Source organism: Xiphophorus maculatus, chromosome 18 (genome assembly GCF_002775205.1).
Source record: "Xiphophorus maculatus strain JP 163 A chromosome 18, X_maculatus-5.0-male, whole genome shotgun sequence".
In the NCBI taxonomy this organism is placed as follows: Eukaryota; Metazoa; Chordata; class Actinopteri; order Cyprinodontiformes; family Poeciliidae; genus Xiphophorus; species Xiphophorus maculatus.
In genome coordinates, this window is record NC_036460.1 from 29,237,871 (window position 1) to 29,265,286 (window position 27,416).

At 39.6% G+C, this 27,416-nt stretch overlaps 1 protein-coding gene across 3 annotated transcripts in view; it reads left to right on the forward strand.

Moving 5' to 3' along the window:
* robo1 (roundabout guidance receptor 1) overlaps positions 1 to 27,416 on the forward strand; it is a 320,732-nt gene that overhangs the window by 62,897 nt on the left and 230,419 nt on the right. Inside the window, exon 1 of one of the 3 annotated variants that reach the window (XM_023351204.1) lies at positions 24,617 to 24,855. The exons of 1 other annotated variant lie outside the window; for it this stretch is intronic. In XM_023351204.1, coding sequence (XP_023206972.1) covers positions 24,729 to 24,855 — 127 coding nt within the window. In that variant the 5' untranslated portion in view covers positions 24,617 to 24,728. Of the gene's footprint in view, positions 1 to 24,616; positions 24,856 to 27,416 lie in introns of those variants that run through there. One more of the 3 variants, XM_023351206.1, reaches the window with a different exon arrangement.

A 27,416-nucleotide genomic window follows, 5' to 3' on the forward strand; every position in this document is an offset into this window, starting at 1 on the left:
TTTGTACCTACAAATGATCAATTAGGCTTGTCACAATACACAATAGCATGATAAATTAAAACAAGCTCAATAACTTCCATTTGCATGATTGGGGCCTGCCATGCAAAGCAATGGCAGGAACCTATTACTCTACACCCAATAATTTATTATTTTTCTCTTCCTATCAAAAACTGGATTATAAAAGTCTTCAGTCTGGTTAATTGGTCTCAACTAGTTATTTTTTGAAGGATAATTTTGATTACAGAGACTTCATAATTTATTTTATATGTTCTTTCTTTTCTGGTTGCTTATTTATTTTGGATATTTAAAATGTCTTCCGGTTCCAGTGTTAAATGTTCATTAGGATTTAAAGTTCATTGATCTTTAAAAATGTGTTCTTGCAATATTATGCCATTATCATACATTACTTGAAAATGGTATTGAAACAAAAATGTAATCGTTTATAGCAATAACTTCAGGGACGATGTATTATCCAGCAAAATTTGTTATTGTGACAGGCCTACATGTCATGATATACAGTATATTGTTACAGCAACCCATCTCTATAGATATCGGGATATGAATTTTATGCCAAATCACACATCCCTACATCTGAAGAGACAAAGACGTGGGCAGATGCTGTCCTTCCCTTCCAGGCAGCGTAGTTTTAGCCTGCACACCGTGTCTACAGCCCGAACTTAAACATATGATTTGATTTACCCCGAGGTGGAGGGCATAGGGAGGGCTACATCTCTTTATACCCAATTAAGCCTGCCACAGGAGGTAGATGGTCCCGACTGAAAGCCCCTCTCTCCCTCTGTGCCCCATTAGAGCGCTGAGAAGCCCGGAGAAGCCGGAATCCCTGGCGAACAAAAGCCGTGACCTAGAGCCAAAGAGAAGCACTCCAGCTTCACACCTAAATATACAGACGTGACAACCGAATAAGAAGCTGCAGCGTTCCAAGACGGATAGCAGAGGGTTTTGAGATGGGTGTGTGTGGGGGGGTGTTTGCGTGTGTGTGTGGTTGTGTATCTATCAGGAGAGGTGAGAGGTTATGGTTTGTTTATTTTAAGAAAAAGAATGAGTAGGTTGTAAACAAGGAGAGAGGGGTGGATAGCAGCAATTTATAGACAGAAACACTCCCAAAAATATATAAAAAAGAAAACTCAACCCTAAGTTGAATTTCTCCCTCAGTAGATTCCAGTCTCATCTATTTTCACTTCTTTCCATCGACCGTAGAAATCAGTCACGGCTACACGCTGTGTTGTGTATTAGTTATTTTGTCAGTGAGCTGGCCAGCACTACCTCTGCCTGGTCGTCATGCATCTACCCAAATCATGACAAATGCTCCGCTGTGCTTACCCAGAGGTTTTTTTTGCGCCGGTCATAATTCATGGTTCCCGGCCTCCCAGCCATCTGGGATTGGCCAGCCCCAAAGCTGGAGCTGAGTCGGTGCTGCTGGAGCGCTTCAGTGTCACTGACCCATCTGTCCCCCCTCCAGGCTGGTGTTTCTATCCTCAGCAGTCTCACAATCAATGACCATGTAGACAAGGGAGCGGAATATAATATACTGGTCTGGGGGTTTGTTTGTGCTCCATCAGGCTTTTCAGCTCTTGATTTTTCTTTTTCTGATCTATTGTTGGAGCAATAGATCATAGGGCATAGATTATAGGGCAGGGGAACAGAGAATCAGTTCCCCTGCCCTATAACACAGGGGTTCCCAAACTTTTCTGGGCCCCCCACGTCTCCAAAGGGCATTATCCTTTGGCTGGGGACCCCATGTGCAAATCAACAGACAATGCTATAAAATATGTAAGGAAACATCAACTTTTAGAATTTTTTTCTGTAAAGTTTCCATACTTTCCTTCAACGTGCACAGCATCACTCAGTGGCTTTCTTCAAACGTGCCACCAGATTCTGAATCCAAAGTGAGGATCCTCTGGATCTCCCGAAGGGCAGCACCAGGATAAGCCAGGTCTGCTTGCCTTTTTATGAGCATCCTTCAGGCGGACGGCTGTTGGAGCCAAAGTGATTATCCCTCCAGCCCAGAAAACAGCCATGTCTGACCAGGAGTAGGCACCATCTTTTTATGTTTTATCCCTGACGTTCTGCTCCACTTGGCTTGAGGTCTGGGTGGTTTCCAAACTGCTGAGTTTTTTTCTTTATTTTTCCCTCTTTCCCAATATCTTTTCCCTTAAAATTATTCTTCAGGAGTCTGAATTAGACTATCTAGTACGAGTTCCTCTTGACATCTGAGAATAGAATACATATAAAGTTTTGGGAAAATAGCTTTTGTGTATTTTTCTGTAAAGCAGTGTGTAGTTTGCAATTATGTATTTTTCTAGTTTAATTGCTTTGTTTATGAGTGAAACACCACACTTTCTTATTATTTTTTTTTAGTTTACTCCATTATTAATAAGTAGAGATGAGCTCTTGGCTGGTCTGAATCATCTTTTTAGGAATGACTGTTTCTTTTCTAACTGGGCACAGATGTACCATGAAACAACACACAACAGACCAGTTCATAAAGTCATTTAAACCATCAATTAGAAGTTGGGTTTTATATTTGAGGATGTAACTGTACATGATGTGAGTGTTGCACTTTTTGTTTTTGTTATATTGTATGTCATACTGTCTGCTAACAAGCTAATTGCCATTTGAATATGGTAAAGATAAGCAAAACCTACTTCTTTATGAGTGCAGGTGCTAAGAATGCATTAGACGGTGTAATTCAGGCTTTAGATTAAATGTGTTTCATTTAAGATATGAGACTGATTTTCTAACCAATTCAGTTGGTTGAGCTTTGAACATTAGTTTCTTTTTAGGTAGCCAATAATTGCTACGGGGGATCTATTTAATCCATAACTGTACTTTTCATCCATAATTGTGAGATAATTTGTCTCTAATTAAAATTTTGAACCAAAACTCTAAAGATTGTTTTTTTTTTTTTGCCATTTCTAATAAGATTTGTTGGTTTATACATTAATTTGTGTCAATGATCCTAATTGACTTTTTTCATTTTTATTAATTTTTTCCCTTTAGCTGTCCCATTCAGTGAAACTGCAGTTGTCAGGAAGACTTTGTTGTAATATGTTATACATTTCAGAGTGATAATTTACAACAAGTTGAGCTTGCATTTTATGTATAATAAACATGTTTCATTGCTGATTATTTGCAATGAGCACCCTGCGTCACCATCAGAAACTTCATAAATGTCCCCTGTTTGTTTCCATAGCACTTGGCTTACTATCCTGTGCTATCCATTAGTAGGGGCTTCATCATTCTAGCTGGATTGTGCAAACTCTACTCAGTTTACTTATTTAACTGAACAAAGTTTTCTTTTCTATTTAAGAAAATATTCACTTTACAGCCTTTAGAAAACTCTTTGTTTTTTGGGTGACATTTTTAAGCATGAAATTAAGTAGGTCTTTAAATGTCAAGCAGATATTTCAGCAGTTGTACTTTGGAGGCTTGTCTGAATTTACTGTCTTCCTAGGACACATTTAATTCGTGCTAAGTGGGCGCTTGGATTATAAGCGTGTAGGCTTACTTTTTAAATTAGGTCAGTGATCCTTTTCATTTCAGGACAGTCAGGTAATCCATTATGAGTCGCACACATAGTTGTTTGTGAACACTGAAACTGTGGCTTGAGGAAATGACCTGATTACAGAGATGAGATTCTGTCTTGTGGTATACCAGTCGTAAACCACTAATAGTTTACTACATGTAGGTACAAATGGTTCTGTGATTCATCTGCTCACCAGATTTTTGTTACTTGAGTTTCATTTGGGTCTCTTTGAAGACAGACAGGGGTTGAAACCTGTGTGGCGATTACACCTTCAGAAAAGATAGAAGCTACAAGCACTAGTAAAGATTAATTCAAGTGCCCCCTACCTAAAGCTGGGGACATTTTATATAACAGAAGACATCATCAAGCGTGGATCTTGATGTGTTTGTCTTGCCTTGGTGTTATTGTCTTATGTAACATCCAATTCAGAATGAGGGGATTGAAGTCAACCCACTTGAAAACAGCGACAGAACCAAGCTTGTGAGTTGGTGTGAAGTAGAGGAAGGTGCAGCATTCAATAAAATCAACAATCCATGTTCCACTATGCCTACTTTACTTATGTAAACTCTAGACTAAATATAGCACAACTTCTCTTTTGACGTGTCCCTTCAGGGGGAAATCATCTGTCTCATTTTAGTCCTACCCTCACATCAACTTCATGTCCTCTCTCACCACATCTACAACTTTGATTTTTGGTCTTCCTTCATAGGACTCCAACCTCAGCATCCTTTTACTCATACATCATCATTGTCTCCAGAACATGTCCAACCATCTCAGTTTGGTCTCAATGACTCTGTCTCCAAAACATCTAACATGAGTTGTCCCTCTGATTAAATCATTCTTGATCGTATCCTTTCTTGAGAACCTTAATGTCTTGAACTCTGCATCCTCCAGTTCAACTTCCAGTTTTTCCCTCATTGTAGCACCACTTGTTCCACTTGTGCCGCTCTCATTTACCCACATGTATTTTGCATTGTCACAACTAGTCTTCATTTCCACTTCAACTAATCTCTTTTCCAGTATATACCTCTTGTCCTCACTACAGATCACAACATCATGTGCAAACACAGTAGCCCATGGGGGGGGGAGGGACTGTCTTCCCTCATCTGTGCCACCAAAGCAAACAAGAAGTGGCTTAGAGCTGATCCCTGATGTATTCCCACCTCCAACTTGAACTCCTCTGTCAGTCCGACAGCACACCTCACTGCTGTCTTACAGTTGTCCAGCAACACTCTACCATACCTAACATGCTTCTTACTACATATATTACTAGAGTAAATGTTTCACAAAGCACAAACTATGCCGTATTGAATATCAATACATATAATGTATGATGGTTTGGCTAGTCCTTGTATTGCACTTTTTAAACCAATCTGCAGTGGCTGTAGTGTCACAAAGAATGCTAAAAATATTCAGAAATAGAACAATTATTGAATAAATCTGAAATTGTCAGAAGTGTAGAATTGCACAGTTCAGCTTTGAGGTTTTGAACTAAAGGTGATCAGATTAGCACACAAGCTTTCGCATCGTTAACTTCTGAAGATTAGCCAAGCATTGTATTCTGATCCTGATTCCAAAATATTCAACTGGATAGTGCTTTGGGAGACAGACTTTAGTGTCGTGAGAAGCAATCTTAGGTCTCATGCCATAAGAGCAACCAATAATCACAATGTCGCAGGAAAAGGAAGACTGGAGTGTTTGACTTTGAAGGCCATGGTAGGTCAAAGAGATTTGTTTTTGTGGCCTTATCGGGGAAACGTGGTGTGCAAAAAGCATTGTCATCTGCAGAAATAGAGAAATCAGGCCTGCAGCTTGTGATAATAAATACCTTAATAAATTGGTGTGACTAGAGTGTGATGTCGTGAGTGTGAGAAGAAGGAAAAAGGCAAAGAGAAAGAAACGGTGACAGAAACATGGGGCAAGGAAACTTTGGACGTTTCTCATACTTTAAAGGCAATTAAGATATTGTACATTTCAGAAAATCCCAGCACACTCAAAAGTGTTATTCCTTGCATTACTGCTTGCCCCTAATGTAGTGTGAGTGTGAAAAAGAGGCACAGGCAAAACAAAGAGAGCAGTATGTGTGCGTGGGTGGGTTTTGTGTGGGTGAGTGAATCTGAAGCTTTATTACCAGCCTATATTGCAGCCCAAATTACAAATCCTGGAGCATTTATTCCTGCCTCTAGACGTTAGTTCAACCCCGCGTTTGAGGCAAATCATCCTGTAATGATATTGCTTATTGCAAATAAGGGAAGTGATGGAAGGTAATGAATGAGGCGGAGGTACAATCCGATAAGGCGGCGTCTAACTAAGTGGGTCTCTCCTTCTCAACCTTCGGCTGCTCGACCCCCCGTCTCCCACTGCTTAGACCATTATTCATGCCGTAACAAGGCGATTCATTTAGGCTGTCGGAGAGCAAAATTAGATTCCCGCTTGAGCGACCATTGAGCAAAACATAAAGATGTTTTTTTGAGTGCCAAACATACACCATTTACATAATTTTAACTCAGGGTTGGGTCTGCAATAATAAGTTATGATAAAACTGTCATTAGGGGAAAGAATGCACAGGAAACAGGAGATGCGCCACTCAAGATTAATATGGGAGCTCACTGTGGTGCTTAAAATGTCAGGGGACACAGAATAATGAGACTGGCTTTGTGATGCTGACATACCTATATGACCATATACTTAGCTGTGTGTGGGTGTGTGTGTGTGTGTGTGTGTGTGCTTGCATAATTCAGTGTCAGTACATCTGTGAGTCTCTGTTTACTAATCTGAAGGTCAAAATCTGTGGACTTCAATGTGCATCAACCATGTTTCCCTGTAAGGCAATGCTTATGGTTTTTAGCACGAGTGGAAACAAATGAAATGAGGGAAATATGAAGAGAATTCATCCTCAAACTTCATTATATTTTGCAAGTAATTTTGCTGATAAGAGTGTCATCACAAAGTCACTGAACAATATGGCAGATACTGTCAGGAGGGTTACTTTTATCTTATTGAATGGATTAAGAAGCAGCTTGTCCTTTTCACAAAGTTGAAACATGGGAAAATAGAAACAGCAAATAATATTTCATTTTAACATTTTATTTTAGAATTTTGCATAGGTTTTATGCTAAGGCACAAATATGCTTTTTACAACTTTTCCTTTTTCTGCAGTGTAATTATTGGGATTTCAGATCTCAATATTTACATCCTGAGTTCATCCTTGAAATAATAATTAAAAAAAACATATTAGCACAAGGCAGGCAAATGTTACTCTTGAAATGCTTCCATCCAACTATCATGTGGATTTTGAGGGAACTTCAGAAATATTGCAAGAAAGAAAATGAGAATTTGCCGTGTTTCTGGTTTGGACTGAATCAACCAGGCAACATAGTGTGATTTTTGTCAGATGTTGACGCTACATATTGTTGTAATAAAGATGTACAGGTTGCAAGCTAGCATGGACCACACATCTGAGAAAAATGGAGAGAGCCCTCCCACTCCCATGCTGGGGTGGACGTCGGACTTTCGGAGTTTGCAATTTCAGAGCAAATGTGTTTCCATCTGCCTTTTAATGCATTAACTCTTCTTTTGTAAAAACCAGAATCCATCTCAAACAAGTGTAAAAACCGTTGTGTGAAACTGAGGAAGTTATTTCAAATTTTCCCATTAGCCTTTTCCAATGAAATACTTTGAAATGCACATAGAAAAGCATTGATGAACACCTAGGTAATGTCCAACCACAACAAATGTTGTTTTACCAAAATCTTTAGCTGAAATCTGCGTTTTACCTGTGAGGGTTTTATTGTATTACAGCAATGCAGCTGTCAAAACATTATTCAGCCACCTAAACTCTATATCCTCTCTTACTGTTCGAACTTCAACATTTTGTCACTTTCAGCTAATCCTGTGCATGTGGTTGATGAAAGGAAATGTAAAGTAATGACATACAATCGGACAGCAGCAGTAGTCAAAATTTCTCATTCATTTGGCTCAAACACTGAGAAAAAAAAGATACAAATGAATTTGATTAGCATGGCAAAATATACTAGTTAATTGTTTGAAGGGAGAGCCATTGAGGATTTAACAGCTCTAGATTTCATAGTTACAGAGGTGATGGAAAAAGTTAAAACCGCTTTGAAACTAAGCACTTGCTTACCTGATGAGCTGTGTGCTCACAGCCAGTTGCTGTCAGTTTGGTTGTTTCCTCCTTCTCCAAGGCAGCGAAGACAGCATTGTGTTGTGTTCCCATGATAGAGCCTTGGGTTATTCCTCCCAATAAACTCAAGATTCCATTTGCTGATAAACCTAGGGCAAAAAGTGTGTCCTTCTGAGAGTCTGTGATGGGACCTCTGTCACTTCAACGTTTCCTGCCTGGGTGATCTTTAGAGCAAATAAGATAACCCCCTCATTTTTCTATTTTTTCTTTTAAAAGGTATTTCTTTTAGAAAGAAAGGACATCTTTCATTACTCTGAGATTTTCAGACGGTTTCTTTACAGAGGCGATGTCACCATCCATTTCGTCCTGTTTTAGTAGCCCTGACTCAAGTGTTGTTGTTTTTTTTTTACAAAACTGCATTTTAAAATGATCTGTCAGCTTACAGTAGCAACGGAATGGTGGAATGTCATTTATTTAGGCTTCATACCTTGAAGATATTAGTTTTTCTGTCTATAAATATGATGATATAGGCACTTTTTACTGTGCGTGGATGTCTATATGTAGGTGCAAAATTCTGCCTTCCTTCTCTGGATTGACTGTTCTGAGGTCAGAACAACTTCTTTTATTCAGAGTAAAATGACATTGAATGCAACATTTTATTACTCCCATCTTGTATATGTGGGGAATTGTTAAAGCTCTGTCAAGGGACGAGCATTATATTATATAAGCTTTTTTTCTTTTACCTGAATATCACAATGCTGGTTTTCCCTACTGAATACTATTTTATCATATGTAGAAACTAAGCAGAAGAAAATAACATTTACAATGAAGAAAATTTTTTTTTATAACCGATTTTCAAATGCAATTCACATCTACCACTTAAGACCTGAAGTACACTGACTCAAACTGGTCAGCTTTAAGAACTATTTTAGTTTAAAAGCAGAACAGGAATCAGGTCAAATGAATCAACAAAATCTGCCTATCAGCAACAAATAAGTTAGGGGACATAGAATAGGCATCAGTAGTGACAAACTGCATTTTCTTTCCTTTTCCTCAAAGGAAAAAATCTTTACTGGCGTTTCAGCAATCAAACCTTATAAATGCTGGCCACTAAAATTGCTGAGTTTTAGAGGCCACTAAAATTGCTGAGTTTTTGTTTCTACTGGTATTTTTACGATTTATCTTCATTGATATGCTCCGTTTCCTGGAGGTGCTGTCTCACTAATCGTTTGCTCCCTCCATAGGTTTCCTATCAGATTCATATTGGTACTCTGGCTGGGCCAGTCCAAAATGTTAATGTTACTACAGGCTACTACCAAGTTATTTCAAATTTATATTTACCTAGAGTATAAATATTATTGAACTAATGATCAGAAATGCTAAGTTGTTTATACCTGCACTTTTCACATCTTTTATTAAATGTGGCAGCTGTGTTTGAAATTGAACTGAGGAATTACTATAGGAGTGTTTTTGTTGTATTTCCACTTGGAAACTCAGAAAGTCCAAATTTTGAGCACAAATGGAGCACACCAGAAGTGTTGGCAGATTGGCAAAAAAAAATTATATGGTGCCACAAAAAAAAACTTTTGTTGTACTTCGATGGTCTAGTTCTGTGCATTGCCCATGGGATCCGACTCTGGTCAAAATATAATAAAGGACAACAACCAAAAGCATTGTGAATTGAGGATTGCAACGTATGTTGCTTGTCACACACATATAGATAGTGAAAGACATATCTGACATATATATACTCTATATCTGGGGCTTTTATGTGGGTTTTTACGTTGTGTTTGTGCTGGACACTCAGTCAGATCTGGCAACCCCCTGCACCAGCTACTCTCAGTGGGAGCTTCTGCGGGTCAGTATGTCATTAGGAAAGTCAATATACTGTTCTTGTAATGTGTCATACAAAATGGCTCTTGGTTCTGCTTGTTGTTGTGGCACAGTTGTTAACATGAGGCTAATTCTAGCATGTTTTGATTTTCTAGTTATTTTTGCTCGTAAAATTTCTTTAGTGGAATTTCAAATAGCTATATGCTGACAGAAAAAGTTGTTCTGCTGACTTTGAAACTTAATGCTTTGGCTTGAATGATCAATATTTTCCCTATTACAAAGCTTTAGCTTCTTTTATGGGCAGTGTGTCTGTGGCTAACTCAGCACAGCAGTGCTAGCAGGTCACTTAACACATACATACAGTAAGCAGCTGGATGAAATGGGCTCAGAATAATAATGCATTTTCACTTTTTGTTACCAAGACATCTAACCAGCAACTGTTGCTCAACACCAGTAACTATGGATTAGAAAATATTGAAATAACATTGAGAACTTTGGGATTAGACAGCTTAAACAAGCATTTAGCGCTTTCTCTTGTCAGGTTATAAATATTTTACATCTGTACATATATACATCTGTGTTGGTAATGTTGTGTATTTTACCAACACCATAAAAGTTGCAGATGTGCTTCTATAGATTTTCCATCACTGCTTCACTCTTCCTCGCTGTTCAACCTGGTGGCTCCGGTGTGGGATTGACTCTCTTGCATCTGAACCCAATCAAATACAGTCTCCAGCCGTGTCAGACTGATCTTTGTCCTGACACGAGGCTTTATTGGAAAAGTCACAGCCTTTTATGGAGAGGGTGTCAATTTCAAGACAAAGTCAAGATGGCAGTTGAGCAGAATCCATATTTAATAGTGGCAAACGGAGCAAACACAATCGAGGAAAATCAATACTGCTTTCGCGTTTGATCATACATCACCTTTCTCTGTACTGCTGCTTACCTCTCTGTCCTTTTGTCTCCCTGACAAAAGGCTGTCGATCTCTGACAATGAATTATAAACAAATACATAAAACTTCCTCTTCTCTCTGCTGTTTGTGGACAAAGACTTATCTAAAGCTGTGTACACATAGAGTAAATAACTTCAAAACTGTGCCATTAAATCTGCCAGCCTAAGTACAATAGGAGAAAAGTCTGCTTCCACCATAATGTTGAGCACTGTCTTCCTCTGTAATTACAACAAAGCAAACGACTGTGAAAGAAGGTGGAACATAGATTGCATTGCATAAGTATTCACACTCCTGTTTTGCTTTTTGTCAGGTGAAATCCAAAAACTTCTGTGGATTTTGTTAGGATTTTATGTGGTAAGTGAACACAATCATTGTAAAGCGAAACCATAAGTTTATGGTTTCATCAGTTTTTACAGTTAATTTCCGATTCGTTCATTCTGTGGTATGCCTTTGCATTTAACCCAGAACAATACCTCATGTTTTGTTGCAGCTACGAATCTTTTTAGATGTGTCAGGTTTGCACCTTGAGACGGACATTTCTGCCCATTCCTCTTTCAAAAATAGTCAAATCTCCGTCAGTTTGAATGGAGACTATTTGTGGACATCTATTTTTAAGCCTTGCTATTGATTCACAATCACATTTAGGTCTGAAGTTTGACCAGGTCATGTGAACATTATAAATTGATCAAAACCATTTTATTGTGGTTCAAGCTGTCTCTGAGGGTCATTGTCCTGTAGGACAGACAGATTGAGTTTTTTGCTGCTTTTGATAGATTTTTATTGCCTACTCAACTCCAACTGAGATCAACAAAGTAACAATACATAGAGCATCATTAAGCACCAAAAAACTGTTATTGTTTTACACATTTAATATCCTGTCATCTGGATGTGAGTGAAATCCCCTAGAGGTCTGCCACAATATCTTAATAGTTAGTTGTAAAAAAAATGTTTTTTTTTAAAGTTTTGTTTTTCTTTCACTTCACAATTATAGACTTCTTCTATAGTCATCTATCACACAAAATCCTTGACATTTAAGTTGTAAATATGATGAGTTACAATATTGTTATACTGTTGAATTGTGAGTGAAAACAGTCGCCTGCTAAAACTGGGATGACTCTGTTTGTCAAGCAGCTTGTTCAGCAGATGGGCCTTTGGGGCCGACGGCCATGACACAGAGCGAAGGTGAAGGATGGCTGGGGAAGGACGTAGGGAGGGCACCCACATGATGACCTGTCGACTCCTGTCACCCATCTTTTTCTGCCTTTCTTGTCCTATTCACATGCTCTGCTGCAAAGACCCACAGGTCTTATGCATCATTTAGTAATTAAGGGTCCTTGTAATGGATCTTCTGTAGATCAAAGCCTTTGTTTGGAGAACACAAACTGGTGTGAGCAGTCGTCATGAGTCAGACGTTGGACAAAGAAATTTTGTTACAGATTGTGTTTTCGATGCCTTTGACATCAGGGGGCAAAGGCAATTTGCAACGTCATGAAGATGTATTTATTTCCCTTTAACATTTTTACTTAAAACCTCAAACATTAGTGTAGTTGACTGGAATTTTATTTAAGAGATAAACATAAATCTGTACCTACTTGTGAACTGGGTTTGTATTTTTTGTTGCTTTGGTTAGCAAGATCATGGTCTTGAGCTGGCAGAAAAAGGTAGAGAGCCTTATCTGGTTTGGAGAAGAGGTTCTGCCCCAAGTGGAGGAGTTTAAGTATTTTGGAGTCTTGCTCATGAATGAGGAAAAAAATGGAGTAGAAGATCGATGGGCACATTAGTGTTGCATCTGCAGTGAAGCGGGCACTGTACCCGTCTGTCTTGGTAGAGAGAGCTGAGTCAAAAGGCAAAGCTCATGATTTACCAGTCAAGTTACATTCCTACCCTTATCTATGATCATGAACTTTGGCTAATGATGAAAAGAATGAGATTGTGGATACAAGCGACCATAATGAATTTCCTCTGCAGGGTTTCTGGGCTCTCTCTTGGAGACAGGGTGAGAAGCTTGGTCATCTTGGATGGACGTTGAGAAGAGCCAATTGATGTTGATTGGGTATCTGGTTAGAACGCCTCCCTGGTGAGGTGTTCTGGGAACGTCCCACTGGGAGGAGAACCAGTGGAAGACCCAGGATACACTGGAGGGACTATGTTTCTCGACTGGCCTGGAAACGCTTTGGGGTTCCCCCAGAGGAGCTGGCACAAGTGGCTAGGTAGAGGGAAGTCTGGGTCACATTTATTAAAAAAGAGTTTGGGGTATGACTGCTTATCAAGACCATGTATCTGGGCATTGTGTGCACAGTATCATGGTTATTCTTAACACTAAAGGTCTAGAGGGGATAAATCTGTCATTATTCCCAAACAAGCAAACACTGTATGATAACAATCTATTTGCTGCTATTCTTCATAGACTGGTCAGTAGGGGCAACATGCAGTTAGACTGCTTTCTGGGACTCAGAAGAAACCCCATTTCAGCACCAGCAGGGAGGTGATTGACATTCAGGGCTTCGTTGTAATGTAAAAAAAAAACGCGCCTCTGATCGCTGTTCACTCATGCAGTAGAGCATGCTGGAAAATACCAAGCCCGCCAGGAGCTCCAGGTCCCCTATCAACGGGCAATGTGTCCCTCCACCAACCCCGGTGCTCAATCTGGTGTATGAGTTCCCCCAATCTCCTCCCCCTTCTCTTCCACTGCCTTGGCACACACACTCTGGTAAGCACTGAAATTCAATCAGATGCTTAATTACATCTTAACATGGGTTCCTACCAGCTGGCTTTATTCCCCTGTTTCTGATTAAAGGGATTAGAAAAATGAAATTTAACAGTGGATTTGCATATTTTTCTAAGAGGAGGAACCAACACATCTCTGTGCCTGTCAGACCAGCACTTCCAAGTCGTGGAGGGTAAATAAAGAGGGGAAACGGATATAACTTCCTGCCTCTCCAGGTTGAGGCAATTATTAGAGATAGGAGTTCAGATTTCTATCTTACACCAGGTGTTTGAATGCAGTGATCACACCACAGACAAATAGAAGAGGAAACTAGGAATCACGGAGCACATTTCATGTTCGCTGGAGACTAAACATTTTCTGCGGCTCGTCGTGTTCGCCTGATGAATGGCGAACAGCAGAACCGGGTGGCTTTGGGCTCCTTCCTAATGGGGCCAAGTAGACCCACTATCCAAGCTGCGCTAAGAAAATGGACCCATTAATCACAGAGACGCCACCATCATCTCCATATGATTATTCTCCTCATGTGTTGGCTGACTCCACGCTGCACGGGAATTATTTGCGACATCCTGCGCTATCTTCCTCCTCCCTCACCCGTTGCTTTCCTCTTCCTCCTCCTCCTCAAAATAACTTGCGGCCTCACTTTTCAACTTAATCTCCTGTCCGTTGTCACATTAAATATCCCCTCAGAGAAGATGGCGTTTTACTTCCACTGTTTATTATTTCACTATTAAGAAAGAATTTTGCTGAAAACTTAAACTGCGCAGAAATGAATAAGAGAGGCGTATTGCTTTGTCAATTTAAAAGGGAAAAAAGTAGAAAACCAGAGTGTAAAGTAGATTATGGAATGCGGCAGGGGAATGAAGAGTTAAAGGAGTATTTAATCCATCATATCATGTGGTTTAAATATGCATGTATTTACTTTGACCAGTTAGAGAAAGGAATCCTTTGCTTTCACTTTGGGAAGAAAATGAATCAAACATTAACATTTTGCTTTTGATGAAGGCCACTTTTAATTAGTCCCAATGAAACGGCGTGAGGAGGCTCCAAAGTGGAGAGTTAACACTTGGATGGGAGTTTTCTGTCGCCCCGTTAGGTTCACAACGCAACGCTCTACTGCCCCCTTTTGGAACAGCAAAGAATTTCAATCAAGCCATGGAAATTTAAACAATACAGGTGGATCTCAATAAGTTAGAATATCTTTGAAAATTATTTAAATTAGTAAGTAATTCAAGTAATTCAGTTGAGAGGAAAATCAATATGGTAGATTTATTGCAGAAAGTGATTTATTTTAATGATTCCAATTTCATTGGACCTTACTGAACATGGACTTTGTGTAATGGTGAGGGAACAAATTACTAAGTTCTCCTTTGTTGCGTCGATATGTAGTGTATATTATTTAGAAAATCTTTTCAAAAGATAATGGATAAAAGATGGAGGAAATACATACTAGTTCAGCCCACACTTGTTCTGTTTCTTTGGGTTCATGTTTGATTGTTTAAAAGTTTTCTTCTGTCTTCTTTTGGAAAATGAGCAAAATAAATGAGATAAAGTGAAGTGAAATAACGTTTCTAGACACGTGGAAAACAGGCTTGCTGTTCAAAATAATTCTAATAAATCTGCTCCTCCATTATCTCTACAGATAAAGAATCAATTCTGCCTGTTTCATTTTGCTGGTTGGGAATATGGATTGGGTCACAGTGCCCCCGTGTGGCCATGAAAGGTAGCATTCCGTTTCATGTGTGATTAGTGGAACAACAGGCATTAGAACTTCTTGGACAAATATTTTCAGGTTTATGTCGGTTTTATGTGCAAAACAGAACCTTGGTTTACTTTTGTAGATGTTGAACAGATAATTTTAGAAAAAAATTGGGAATTTTATTTTTATTTTATTTATTCATTTTGTAGTTTCTTGGTTCCAGTCATTTGATGTACACATTTGTGCAACAAACTGTAATTTAAAGAGAATACCGACTTATTCCAGTAATATTATGGATATTCTCCAACATATAGAAACATTTGATGAGCTTAAGTTCACATATAAATATTCCATAATTTTATTTGAAAGTCATAAATCTGAAGACTAATCCTAACTTTTTTTTTAATGAATGCTGCCCAGTGCATTGAGAAAAGTTGGTGGAAGAAGCAAATAATAAGCATATATACAAACTTTAAAGATTTTAGGGCCCTACTGAAACTGTTCTCACTGGTATTATTTTCCTGGATTCTTCAGTAGCATTTGTGACATTAACCCTAAGTAAAATAATTAGAAACAAAAAACGGATTTCTTATTGTTTTTGTTACATACAGGTAATTGTATCATTTCTCAGATACCAGCCTAGTTATTTAATAGAGCCGCATCTTCCCTTCGACTCTGAAAACGATCTTATCCTTAAATGATGTATTGCACCTCTTGGTGATGAAAGTGATCTCGTAGCAGAAGAGTGTCTGATTTACAGGTCTAATCTGAGCGGATCTCATTAGAAAGTCACTTGAACACATTAACCCCGCTTTTCTCAGGCGGAACTGTTATTACATAGGAGATACTGAGACCGCTCCACCTGGTACTTAATAAGTCCAGCAGCTCCCCCTGCTGGTTGGTTTGTCACACTGCAGAGGCTGACCTCCACAGCACCCTCTGAACATCTGCAGCTGTTTTCAGGCCTGTATGAGTGTGTGTTTAATTCTCTAACACCTTTTATGTGACAGCAGATGTTTCACCTGGTTCTCATCAGCCAGTCCATGCTGCATACACATGGCAACAGAGGGCTCTGTAGGGACGCATTCAACTGGAGGCGAGGGTAATTAAAAAGAAAAATGCAGCTCAATGTTTACAACACTTCCATAATCCAGAACAGGGTACATTAACACAGAGCTGGGTTCAGGTTCACTGACCCGGCTCATGGAAATAGCAGCACCAACGTGTTAAAGTTCAAATTTTGTTGTGTTGGAGGAGCAACTTTAAATTGCTTCACACTCCGTAAAATATTCTCCTATTTTGTGCAGCCGTTTGTCTGACAATCAGGTTGTTGACGATTATCCTGCTTTAGCTCAGAAGGATAACAGCAACCAACCAGACTGTTGTGATGTTCAGGTTCTGGTGCTGCAACTTTTCCTAACTTCCACCTTTATACACAATTTAATTTAATTAAGAAAATGGATGTTTTGTCAAGATAACACTGAACTTTTTTTTTTAATGAGAAGCTACAAGAGGAATTCTGTGAAAAATCTCTAGTAGCTAATTTATCCTTAAAAGCTACATGTCGGGCTTTTTTCTAAAATCTTAGATATGGTGTGTGACATAGATAATGTCATGTACGTAGTTATTTGTTTTATTATTACGTTGTACTTGATAAAAATCTGTCCTGAACCGAACTTTCAAGACAAACGAACCAGAGTTGGATTAAAGCGAACCAAACAGGGCTGGTGTGAATGAATCCATAAAAGCCACACTGCTGGTCAGGTCTTTATATCTCAAACACGATTCTTGCAGAAATGCTGCATCACCCGCTACTACAGCTGAAAAGAAAGACTAGTTTTATAACGAGCCCAGCCTTACATCATGTCTGTCTGCAGTACAGCCTATTCCATTGCCATTATTCCCGTCTCCCATCAGAGGGAAGAGGGAAGAAAAAAAAAATCATCCCCCATTGTTCAATCAGGAGCAGAGAAGTTATTCAGTGAAGCTAAAGTCATATAAGTTCAGACTGCATTCACTCCCACTGGGCTGCTAAATCATGAATCTATTTAAGGCACTCTATTGTAGTCAAACTCTTTTTCAGACATCCAACGTTGAACTTCTTAAAATTGAAAGGCTTAAGAAACTTTCTAAATCTGTCAAAACTTGTTTTCCTTTGTGTTTTCTAATACGTACCAATAAACATAACTCTCTGTCTCTCATGATATGATGGCCCTAAACAGATAAAGTGAACTGAGCTGATTTTTTTCTTTCTAAAAAGTGTTTATTAACTTCTTGGTTGAGGTGTGCTATACTGCATGTTATGGTATCGATTTAATTCCAAGTAAATAAAGTTTTAGTTAAGTTTTTATATTATAAATGGATTTATTTTGTGGGTTTATATCCATGTCTTGATTAAAGTTGCCTTTTTATGAGCTGAATATAATTCTCTATGGGGGGCCAGCAGGATGGCCAACATGGCCCCGTCTCTGGGTCACCACTGAAACTTGGAATCTATTATCGACATTTTGGATCCATCCACCCACCTTTTATCAATTGCATGAGCCATACTCAAATTAACAACTATATCTCATTTACAATCTATTTAGCTGAAAAAAAAAAGCGGATGGATTGGATATTTACAGAGAAAATGTGAGGCACGCATTGCAGGAACGATGCAGGTCCTAAGGCTGAGTATTGAAGGGTAGTTAAGGTCCAGATGGCCTTAGCTACCACAGCAGCTGTAAATCACAGGGCCGCTGCTGCTATCAGGAGCTAGCTGGAAGCTCTGCAAGGTGAGAGCATTGACAACAGCCATTAGAGAGAATGAAACCCAGAGAGCGGGGCTGAGGGGCAAATGGCAGCCATCCAGCTGATCCTCATATAGAGCAGATGCAGTAAAAGTGGAGCTGTTTCTTAATCACCTGTAGTAATACTAATGTAGCTTTCTGTTTAGACTGAAAGTTTATAGCTGCTATGTTTTTTGGGTTTTTTTGTACCAATTCTTTGCAGTTTATCGCATTTATTATTCTCTACTCGCAATACCCTTCAGCTGTGTCCCCTCTGTGTGTTCTCATTGATTGGAAAGAGCTGTTGGAGGAGGAGGATTAAGTGCGTGTGTGTGTGTGTGTGTGTGTGTGTGTGTGTGTGTGTGTGTGTGTGTGTGTGTGTGTGTGTGTGTGTGTTGGGGAAGAGAAGGCTGGAAGTGTGGGTGGGACAGCAGTGCTTATTGAGTGCTCCATAACCCAGCCTGGCCATGAATCCTGGGTGTGGCTGCGTTCATCATCCTCCGTGCGCCGCGAACATAACTCAGTCAGAAACAGGAGGAAGAGAGGAGGAAGTGCTCCTCACACCTGGGCAGAACAGCCCAATTCCTCACTGTGTTTCCACACCAGGGTGTCACTGCTGTCGGCTTCGCTTTGGGCGGATGGCCCCCGGGTGTTGGAACGGTTTCTGAGGCGGTCATGAAATATGGTGTCCTAAGAACCCCGGTGAGCAGGTTGAAGCCAAGCTGTCATCACAGTGTCACCAGACAGCCAGAGTCCTGATGGCAGATTTATGCTCCGTTTGCTTTCCGCCAAAGCACTATCATTAAAATTCCTCCCCAATCATGTGGACAAAGGAGAGAGGTTTGTGAGTTATATTATAGTTTTAATAAACACGGACATAATTATCCTTCCTGAAATTCAGCTGCCGGATCCAAAACAAAAGCTCACATTACTTCAGTGTTGAAGTCTCAGCATTGGCCGACTTTTTGACTTAGAATTGATTTTGAAGTACCAGTACCTTTGACCAGTTGTTAATGGTTTTACTCACACTAACTTGTCAGACCAGCCTTTGTCTTGTTTTCAGAGTGTGGGAGCGCTTCCCCAGCCCGTTGCTACACTTCATGTTCCATTCATGCATGTTTCACAAATGTGGGGTTTGCCTCATTTAGATTAGTCTTTAGAGCTTGTGGCAAAACAAATAGCATAAATGTATGTAAGAAATAAATTAACAAAATAATGGACATTATGTAATTATATACAAACAAAATTATTCCAGTGACAAACAATCTTGAACTCAGTTCCATGACAGGTTTCTATTTTATTTTCTGTGACCTTTTTTCCATAAATTTTTAAGAAGGGTATAATAAATTTTTCATAGTTTTATTTACATTACTTTAACTGTAAACAAATGATTATTTACACACTGTTCAAGCCTTTTACCATTTGAATTATATTTTGAGAGCCAAGTCTCGTTTCCTATCAGATACTAACTTCTTCTAAATTCTAAATTTACTAAGGTGTAAACGCGCTCAGCTTAACTGTATCTTTATGGTTTAGTTTTTATCTTATATTTTTAATTTAATATTATTTTTTTCCTAATTTAATCTCTGGTTGTATTGTCTATAGTTATATGGCACCTAAAAGTTTGTTGCTTGTTTCACTATCGGTGACTGTATGATGTTTTATCCTCTAAAGCACTTTGAATTGCCGTGTTGCTGGAATAATCTTGAACTTTAAACTTGAACTTTATCTTCTATAATATACTTTGTTTTTGCTATCCATTGCAGACATTAAGAAGCTACAATAAAAATAAAATAGAAAGTACAGCACACATATATAGTGGTGCAATAAATTCAAATAATGCGCAGAAACAAAGATGCACTTTAGACCATTTCTTACTGGCTTTATGTAAAACTGCGTAGAATGCAAACCTGACACTAAAGCCATCAGATGACTCGTTTAGTTTCTGCTCCAAATGTGAAGCAATAGCTGGTTTGTCTCAAAAGTTCATCGTTGAAGTTGCGGCGCTGTTGTTGCTGAGTGTTTGAGGGGCTCAGAGTTGGACAGACCCTCTCCCTCCCCTTCCCTGAGTGTCTTGCTGTGCTCCAAGCTGTGTACTCGTGTCCAGTTTCCTCGCCTGTTTCTCTCTGCTGGATGTCTTTGTACCATCCATCAACCATGCTGTCACTTCCCACAGGCTGAGCGAAGACGGGCCAGAATGGGAGCAGTCCAAGCACCGCAGCGACCAGCAAAATAGATCTGGTGATTCAGTTGTCAGAAAATACATTTTTGCAGTGGCAGAGAAATTTGCATGAAAACATTAAAAATACAGTCAGAAATATTTTTTTTTGATAATTCCAAAACAAAAAAGATCCAAGTTTAATTCATTTTTCTTTTGTGGAAAAAAAATATATAATGTCTTAATATTCCTTATGAGATTATTTAAATTATACCTCATTTACAATACTGTCCAGTGATGAAGTTTATATATTTTAAGAAAATGATACATCATGAAAGATGAGGCCACCTGTGGACAGTTTGAAAGTTCTGCCGTCTGGCATGTAATTTGCACTCCATTGTCTGAACGTCTTTTCAGCCGGCATTAGCAGTGACATTTAAGAAGGTAGTAAGAGAGTTGCACTGGCATCCTGAGGGGCTGAAGTGGCGTGTCCTTTGTGTGCTGGTAATTATTCCGGAGGCCTAATCACTAGAGAGCTCTTTTAATCAGACTTCCATCAGTGGCCAACGTAACACTGTTAATTACATCTCTGGCTGCGGGGTCGCTGAGAACTACTTCATCAAGTTTACATAACTGACAAATAGGGCATCATTCTGTAAGTTATTTTCCACATTATTAAATAATGACAAGGGTGACTGGACCTTTTCCAAGACTGAGAAAGACAAGCGTATACAGAGACTCTCAAGAGTACACGCCTTTTTAATAAGAATGAAACCATGACACGATGAATGGTTTCCACCTTTATTGGGACATTTTGTGCCAATAAAATGTTGTTGCATAAGTGTGATTGAATGGAAATGACTTTTTTGTAAAGTGCCTTGAGACATTTGTTGTGAATTGGTGCGTTAGAAATAAAATGAATTAAATTGCCCATATAAAAACTTTGACAAGACTTTTTTTCAGATTTTAGCATTTAGTCATGAGATTTTTATTCTATGCTTTCCCGGCATATCAATCATGAAGTTCATATCTTTTAATCAGACAAGTTAACTGTCTGATTAACTCGTAACAGAGTTCAGCCATTATATTAGTGTCCAGACTTCTATATCAAATACATTAGGCCATATCTTGCAGAAAAGGCACACAGCATCCAAAGGACCTCATTGTCCAAAGGTTAATACCTTTGGAGGAGAAGGGTGCAAATAAACCCTGCTTCACATTAATATAATGGATTTTTAAAAAAGTCAATAATAGAAGTAAATATGGGACAGTAAGAAGATTGCAAAACTGGAGGTAATATGACCAGCAGCACTGGTCATATTACTATCAGTGAACTGTGGTGATGGTGCAACATCACCATCTGTGGTAACCGTTCGTTAGCTGGAACAATGTTTTTGAAGTTTAGTGTGGAGTTTAGATGTGGGATGCGAGGAGAACTGAATACTGAAATCGAGTCAAAAGACACTTCCAGAAAATATTTGCTTGAATGTGTACACCAATGCTGTTGGAACTTATAAAGTTTTTTTCATATTTTCTCCCAGCATTAGTTTTTTTTTCTGTTTGACATTAAAGAAAATATGTCTCATATACGGATGTGAAAAAAAAAGGATAGATTCTTTACAAAATCTTCCCATTTTCAGGAAGGTGTGTAAACTTTTAGGAGCCACTATTAATCAGTATAGCTCACAATGTAGCTTACAGAAATGGCTAGGCTGTAAAATGAATGTTCTCCATTTGATCTCACTGATCTAGTTTGTGGAGGTTTGTGGTTGATACCACAGCTAAATGGAAAAACCGCTGACTCAGCGTGAATACTTCGCTAATGATAGCGTTCCACTCTTTTTGATGGCTTTTCACTTAACAACAATAAAGGTCACATGAAAGAGACATTGGGGTGTGCGGAGAGGGGGAGGTGCTGCTGACGCCTTCAGTTTCCCACGTTAACCTGCACTCACCTGCCGCCTGACAGCCGGGGCAGCTGGAGGAAACGAGCTGTGTAACTCTAAACCCAAACCTGCTGAGCTTGTCTTTTACAAAAATAGTCTTTGTGGGGTGTGTGAGCTTTTGTGTACCTACGAGGAGTGCGACTTTAGTCTCTGCATGAAGTCAATCTGAGTCGTAGTAATAGAGTTTGATACTTTAACTGCAGAAATCTCACAGCAGGATGGCTAATCAGGCAGTTTGTGTTACAAATCTTGTACATTGTTACTCTTGATGGAGAAATTGTAATTTTTTAGATAAAAAATTAAGCATTCCTTTAAATTTAACTGCATCCAAATCAACTGAACATTTTGGTAACACTTTGAATTATTTGGTAAATTACACTTTAATGCAAAATTGGCACTTTTAATGGACTTTTAATGCAACTTTTAAAGCAACTTTGCATTAAAAGTGTTATTATTTACCAAATGACACTTAATGACAATAGTCATAAACACTCATAAAGACTCCTTCATATTCTTGGCAGGTGTTATATCATGTTTATGATAGTGTTATGTCAGTCTTATGCACACCCCTTCAAATAAAGTGGTACCAACTGTTTCATTCGAAATGTTTTTGATGCGAGTGACACACTTTGACCCACTTATCTAAGGTAGTGGTTATATTTAGAGGTTCTAAGCTTTGTGACATGGTGTATTACTCTGCTACATCTAGCCGGCGGAGCGTGTTAACACTAAAGTCATGAAGAGACGGATATGGTCAGCAACTCTGCAAAGGGAACACAGATAAATCAATCCCGATTTCCTTCATTTTGGATCATCAGCCGATACTTGTATGAGAAATCAATCTAATCCACTGATCATATTTGCCTCCATAAAGGTCTGAAAATCATCCCCTGTTCCCTTTTGCTTTGCTGTTAGAGAGAGCTGACTGACAGGTTAACAGTAATCACCCTACTGTTGCCAACACAGCGATTTTGTTACCATATTTAGCAACTTTCAAGTCAACAATATCATATGGGCCAAACTCAGAATCGGTAGGTCAGGTTTTTTAAAGATTGATGATCAATGATTGATGATCATTGATGATCCAGAAAGCTGCAATTACTGAACCCCTAAACATCTCCCAGCATGGTTACACCAGCAGTCTGAAGTGTTGATGCAAGGAAATATGAATACATGAATATGTTCTTTACTCCAAATTCTGACCTTGTCATTAAAAAGTTTCAGTGAGCCTGGTTGAATTGCTGCCTCAGCTTCCTCCATAACTGAGTAGCTGTTGTTGTGGCTTCTGCTGTGGCAGGCAGATCGTCTGTTCTGAGGTTTAAAGTGAGAATTTAAGGTTAACCTCATTGGTTGTTCAAGCTTCTGTTGCCTTTCTATCAAACGAGTATAACCATTGTCCTCTGATACAAAGTATTTTCATCCACACATCTTCCATTTTCTTTATTTGACCAGTCCATTTAAAACTGCAGTAGGTAATTTTTATAAAAAAATTTAAAAAATAGGATTTTTACATATTTCTTAAATCTCACCCTCCTTTGCCTTCTCCTAGTTCTCCCTTACTAACTACAGAAATACTCCACTTGGTCATAAACAACCAATCAGAGCCAGAAGGAAGGTCCTAAAGCTGTAAATCCAGTTTGTGTATGTGCTGCTCACACCCTTCCCCTTGCTCTCTGCTACACTATAGTGTCTTCCCAACAGTAGAATGCTCAGGCTAGTTAGCATGGCCACAGATTACAGCAGATAATCTGTAATGGTAAATTTCTCCACCATTAGCACATTAAGCAGCACATACATAATAGTGATTGACAGCGCGAAGACACTCCTCCTGCCTCCAGTTAGCTGGTTTTGAGCTGGACGGTTAATTTTTGCAGTTCACTATAGTAGTTCAGGGAAGAGGTGGAGGAGCCTGATTTTTTTCACAGATTATCTCTCATATCATACTGTCACAACGCGGCGGCAGTTTTAACGAATATGCAAAAAAACTGATCTTTTAAAAAAAATAAAAGTTACATGCTGTAGCTCCTAGCAGATCAGCAGTTTCAGAAAATCTCATAAATCCTCTTCCTTCACCCTTCTGAATCGAGGTTTAAACTTCAGAAAGCTATATCACAGCCATGTCAATGTCTGACTCGCTTACCATGCAATTATACCAATGTACCTAATAAAGTGGCCAGTGAGTATATGTTCAAAAGTGCAAGAGCCCTTGCATTTGAGGAACTGCCGTCCACACGACACCCTGTTCTCTCACTCAGCCTCTCTCCTCAGATTCCCCCTCCCTCCTTGGTCTCTCTCTTTCTCTCCCTCAGTCTGTTGACAAACTCAAGGCTGCTCTGTCATGAACCATCGCTTTGATTTATGGTGTCTTTTCACATCAACACTGCCTCGTGTCATCTGAGCCATGCGGTAGGTAGAGGAAGAGAGGAAGAGGGAGGTGACAGACATACACACAAGCTCATGGACACTTTCCCTCACTCAGTAACTGCCAAGGCGCCGGTGGCAAGAGTGACCAAAGCAACTTCTGCTTTGCATCCGGGAGGATCACTTCTATCTACCTGTGCTGTATCTGTTGCATGGAGGTTACTTTTCAGCGCGGTCTGAGTCTCCATCGAATCGACTGAACTCTGGGAGACACCGAGGATGAACAAGAGTGCAAGGGGGGGAAAAAAATCAATTCTTCAGAGTCTCAGAAATTCAAGCTTACTTTTTCTTGGTCCAAAGCTGTAATGTTTGCTCTCTCTCACATGGAGGAGGTGAATTCGCCTTGAGTCTGACCCGCGCTCGGCCGGCAGAGACCTGACCCAGAGCAGGCGCTCCAGGCGGGAGCCGTTGAGGACATGTTGTTGTTTTGAATCACTCCGGACAGCTGTGCGAGGCATGACCACGTGTGGGACAGCTCCATTCGCGGCCCTCGGCTCGCCGCTCTAGCACTGGACGAGAGCTTCAAAGGCAGGCATGGCTGGCAGGCAGATACCCCTGCTCCTACTGGTGGTGGCGGCGGAGATGCTGACTGGAGGCTGTGTGCCAGGGGACGGCTCGGTGAAGCAGAAGGGAGGGTGGAGGGGGAAAGGTGACAGGAGCAGTGAGTAACTTATCTCTACATTCACATTTCTCTTCTCCTCTTGTCTCGTGCCCTTTTACACATTATCTTAGGTTGTGCTTCCCCTTGTTTGTCTTCACTGAACCTGCGAGTAAAGACCCCAGGAGCATTAAACTTTATGTGCCACATTGATTATTCCGGTTGCTGGTAAAGCCTCGGCTCATTTCTCTGTGACAGGCACCTGGATATGAGAGTGAGGTAAATCATTTATATGTGGCCAACAGCCTTGGATGTTTTGCCATTTTTAAGAGGTATCAGTACCCGTGTGACTTCTAATGCGCATCTCTACTTCTACACATGATGAGGGCTGCATTTTACGCTTTATCATCCCTTTCCTTGGTACGCCTCTTCCCCGCAGCATCACTAATATGCCCGTATGAAAATCTTCCTGGGTCTCACTTGCAGTCATCAATTGTTTAGAGCTGGGTTGCAAATAGCTACTTAGAGAGATGGGGCAGCCAATTTCCTTGGCGTAAGAGCCCAGTGTTGCTCTTGGTTCATTACGTATGCTGACACATGAGTGCATACATGATGGGAGGAGAGAGCAGCAAGCTGCGGTCGCTTCAGGATATTGTTGCTGGCTTCAGGCTTTTGGCTCCCAGCTAATGGGACTGTTTGGCATGCCGTTACTGCTTGGAGCTGAGTGATGAAGTGAAGGGGTGGGAGGGTGTCCCTTTGTGTCTGTCCCCTTTTGGAGGTTAACAGGAGATCACTATCTTGATACTGTTCCAAGATTAAATGACTGGGATGGGGTGGAAAAGGCACTGGAGGAAACTGGGGGTAAGCCATATTCCTTTCCAAGGAGACACAAGTGGCTCTCAGGGTGACATGAAAAGTGATCTGACTCATAGTTTTAGGGAGGCAATGTCATCAGAACTGTGGTGCTATGTTTAGCCACGGATATTAAAACAAGTCAAGTCAAGTCAAGTTTATTTTTATAATACATTTCAACAGCAAGGCAGCTTCTTTACATCATAAAGGCATCATTCGGTCAACAGTTATGAATAAAAGTATGTTTGGTCAAATGCCATCATCAAAATTGTCATGCAAATATACATCAAATATGTTGATCAATGTTTTACTTACTACTAATTAAAGGTAACTCTAAACAGGTGGGTCTTTAGTCATGTTGTAAAGGCAGTCTGTGTTTCAGCTGTTTTGCCATTTTCTGGAAGTTTGTTCAGATCGGAGGAGTGTAGAAGCTGAAAACTGCTTCTTCATGTTTGGTTCTGGTTCTGGGGATACAGAGCAGAACCAGAACCAGAAGACCTGAGTGGTCTAGGCCATTGATACAACAGTTCTTTAATGTAAAGCCATTAAGTAATTTATGAAGAGAAATATATTGAAACAAAGTTTGTAACATACAGCAAAAGTCTCAGTTTCAGGAGTAACATTATCTATTCTTAACGTTACAACCCAAAAGATCAATGGATTTAATGGGAATTTAATATAATGGACTGAGAGATATTGCATAGAACTGTGAACATAATGGACTATTTTCACAAATAAAAATGGAGAAGATTGAAAGCTGCATTTGCTTTTTCCCCCTTTACCCTTTTACCCCTAAATGAAATCCACTGCCATTAAATGCCTTGAAAAATAATCTAATGGGTGAATAAAATTCACCTGTGTATATAACTGAAAATTAACATGAATATAGCTGAACGATATTAGAAAGGCTTAAAATAAATCAGTATATTCATGTGTAAGGATGGCCCAGTCAAATCCAGACGTAATCCAATCAAGTAAATGTGGCACTGTGGATTGTACTCAACCCATAAATACAAATCTCTCATTGTGTCAGATACTGTATATTGTTTTGCTTAATTTACGACTCAGGCTTTGTTCCCACATCCATATATCCAGGTCAGTATATTCCAAACTGACCTGAGGATTCAATAGGCAGATACATAAACCACTTTCATGTTCTGTAGTTATTAATATAAAAGCTGCTCTGCTCCTTAGCCTCAATCAGACTTATTAGTCTTTTGTAGTTTTAAAGTTGGAGCAGAGCACTGTTTCTTTTGAGATATTGAAAATGTCTGCTGTGCTGAAATATGACCAGGCTCTCATGTTGAATTGGAAAAGGTTGTTGGGTTTTTTTTACCCTACAGTGTATTAGAATAAAAATCTGATTAGTTTTCAGGTCTGAGGGTTAATGTTCAAGTCCTATTCAGATCATATACAGTATATGTAGTTGTTTTCAGCATGAAGAGAGCTTCGTTTTTCACACTTCAGAAACAACCAGGAGGAGGGTCTTAACGCTGTCAATTACTCATGTACAGAGATAAATTTACCGGGTCTTATTGCTGTCAATAAGATTTGTGTATTTGCTGCTCACACCCTCCCCTTTGCTCTCTGTTACACTGCAGTTGGTTCACCACAACAGGCCGTGCCTTGGATGCTAAGTCTAGTTAGCATGGCCGCCGATAATGGCAGATAAAGTCTTCCAGTTACAGTAAACTGTTTCTGTTCCATTAGCACATTGAGTGACATGCACACAAGTGTGATTGACAGCGCTAAGACCCTCCTCCTAGCTTTGA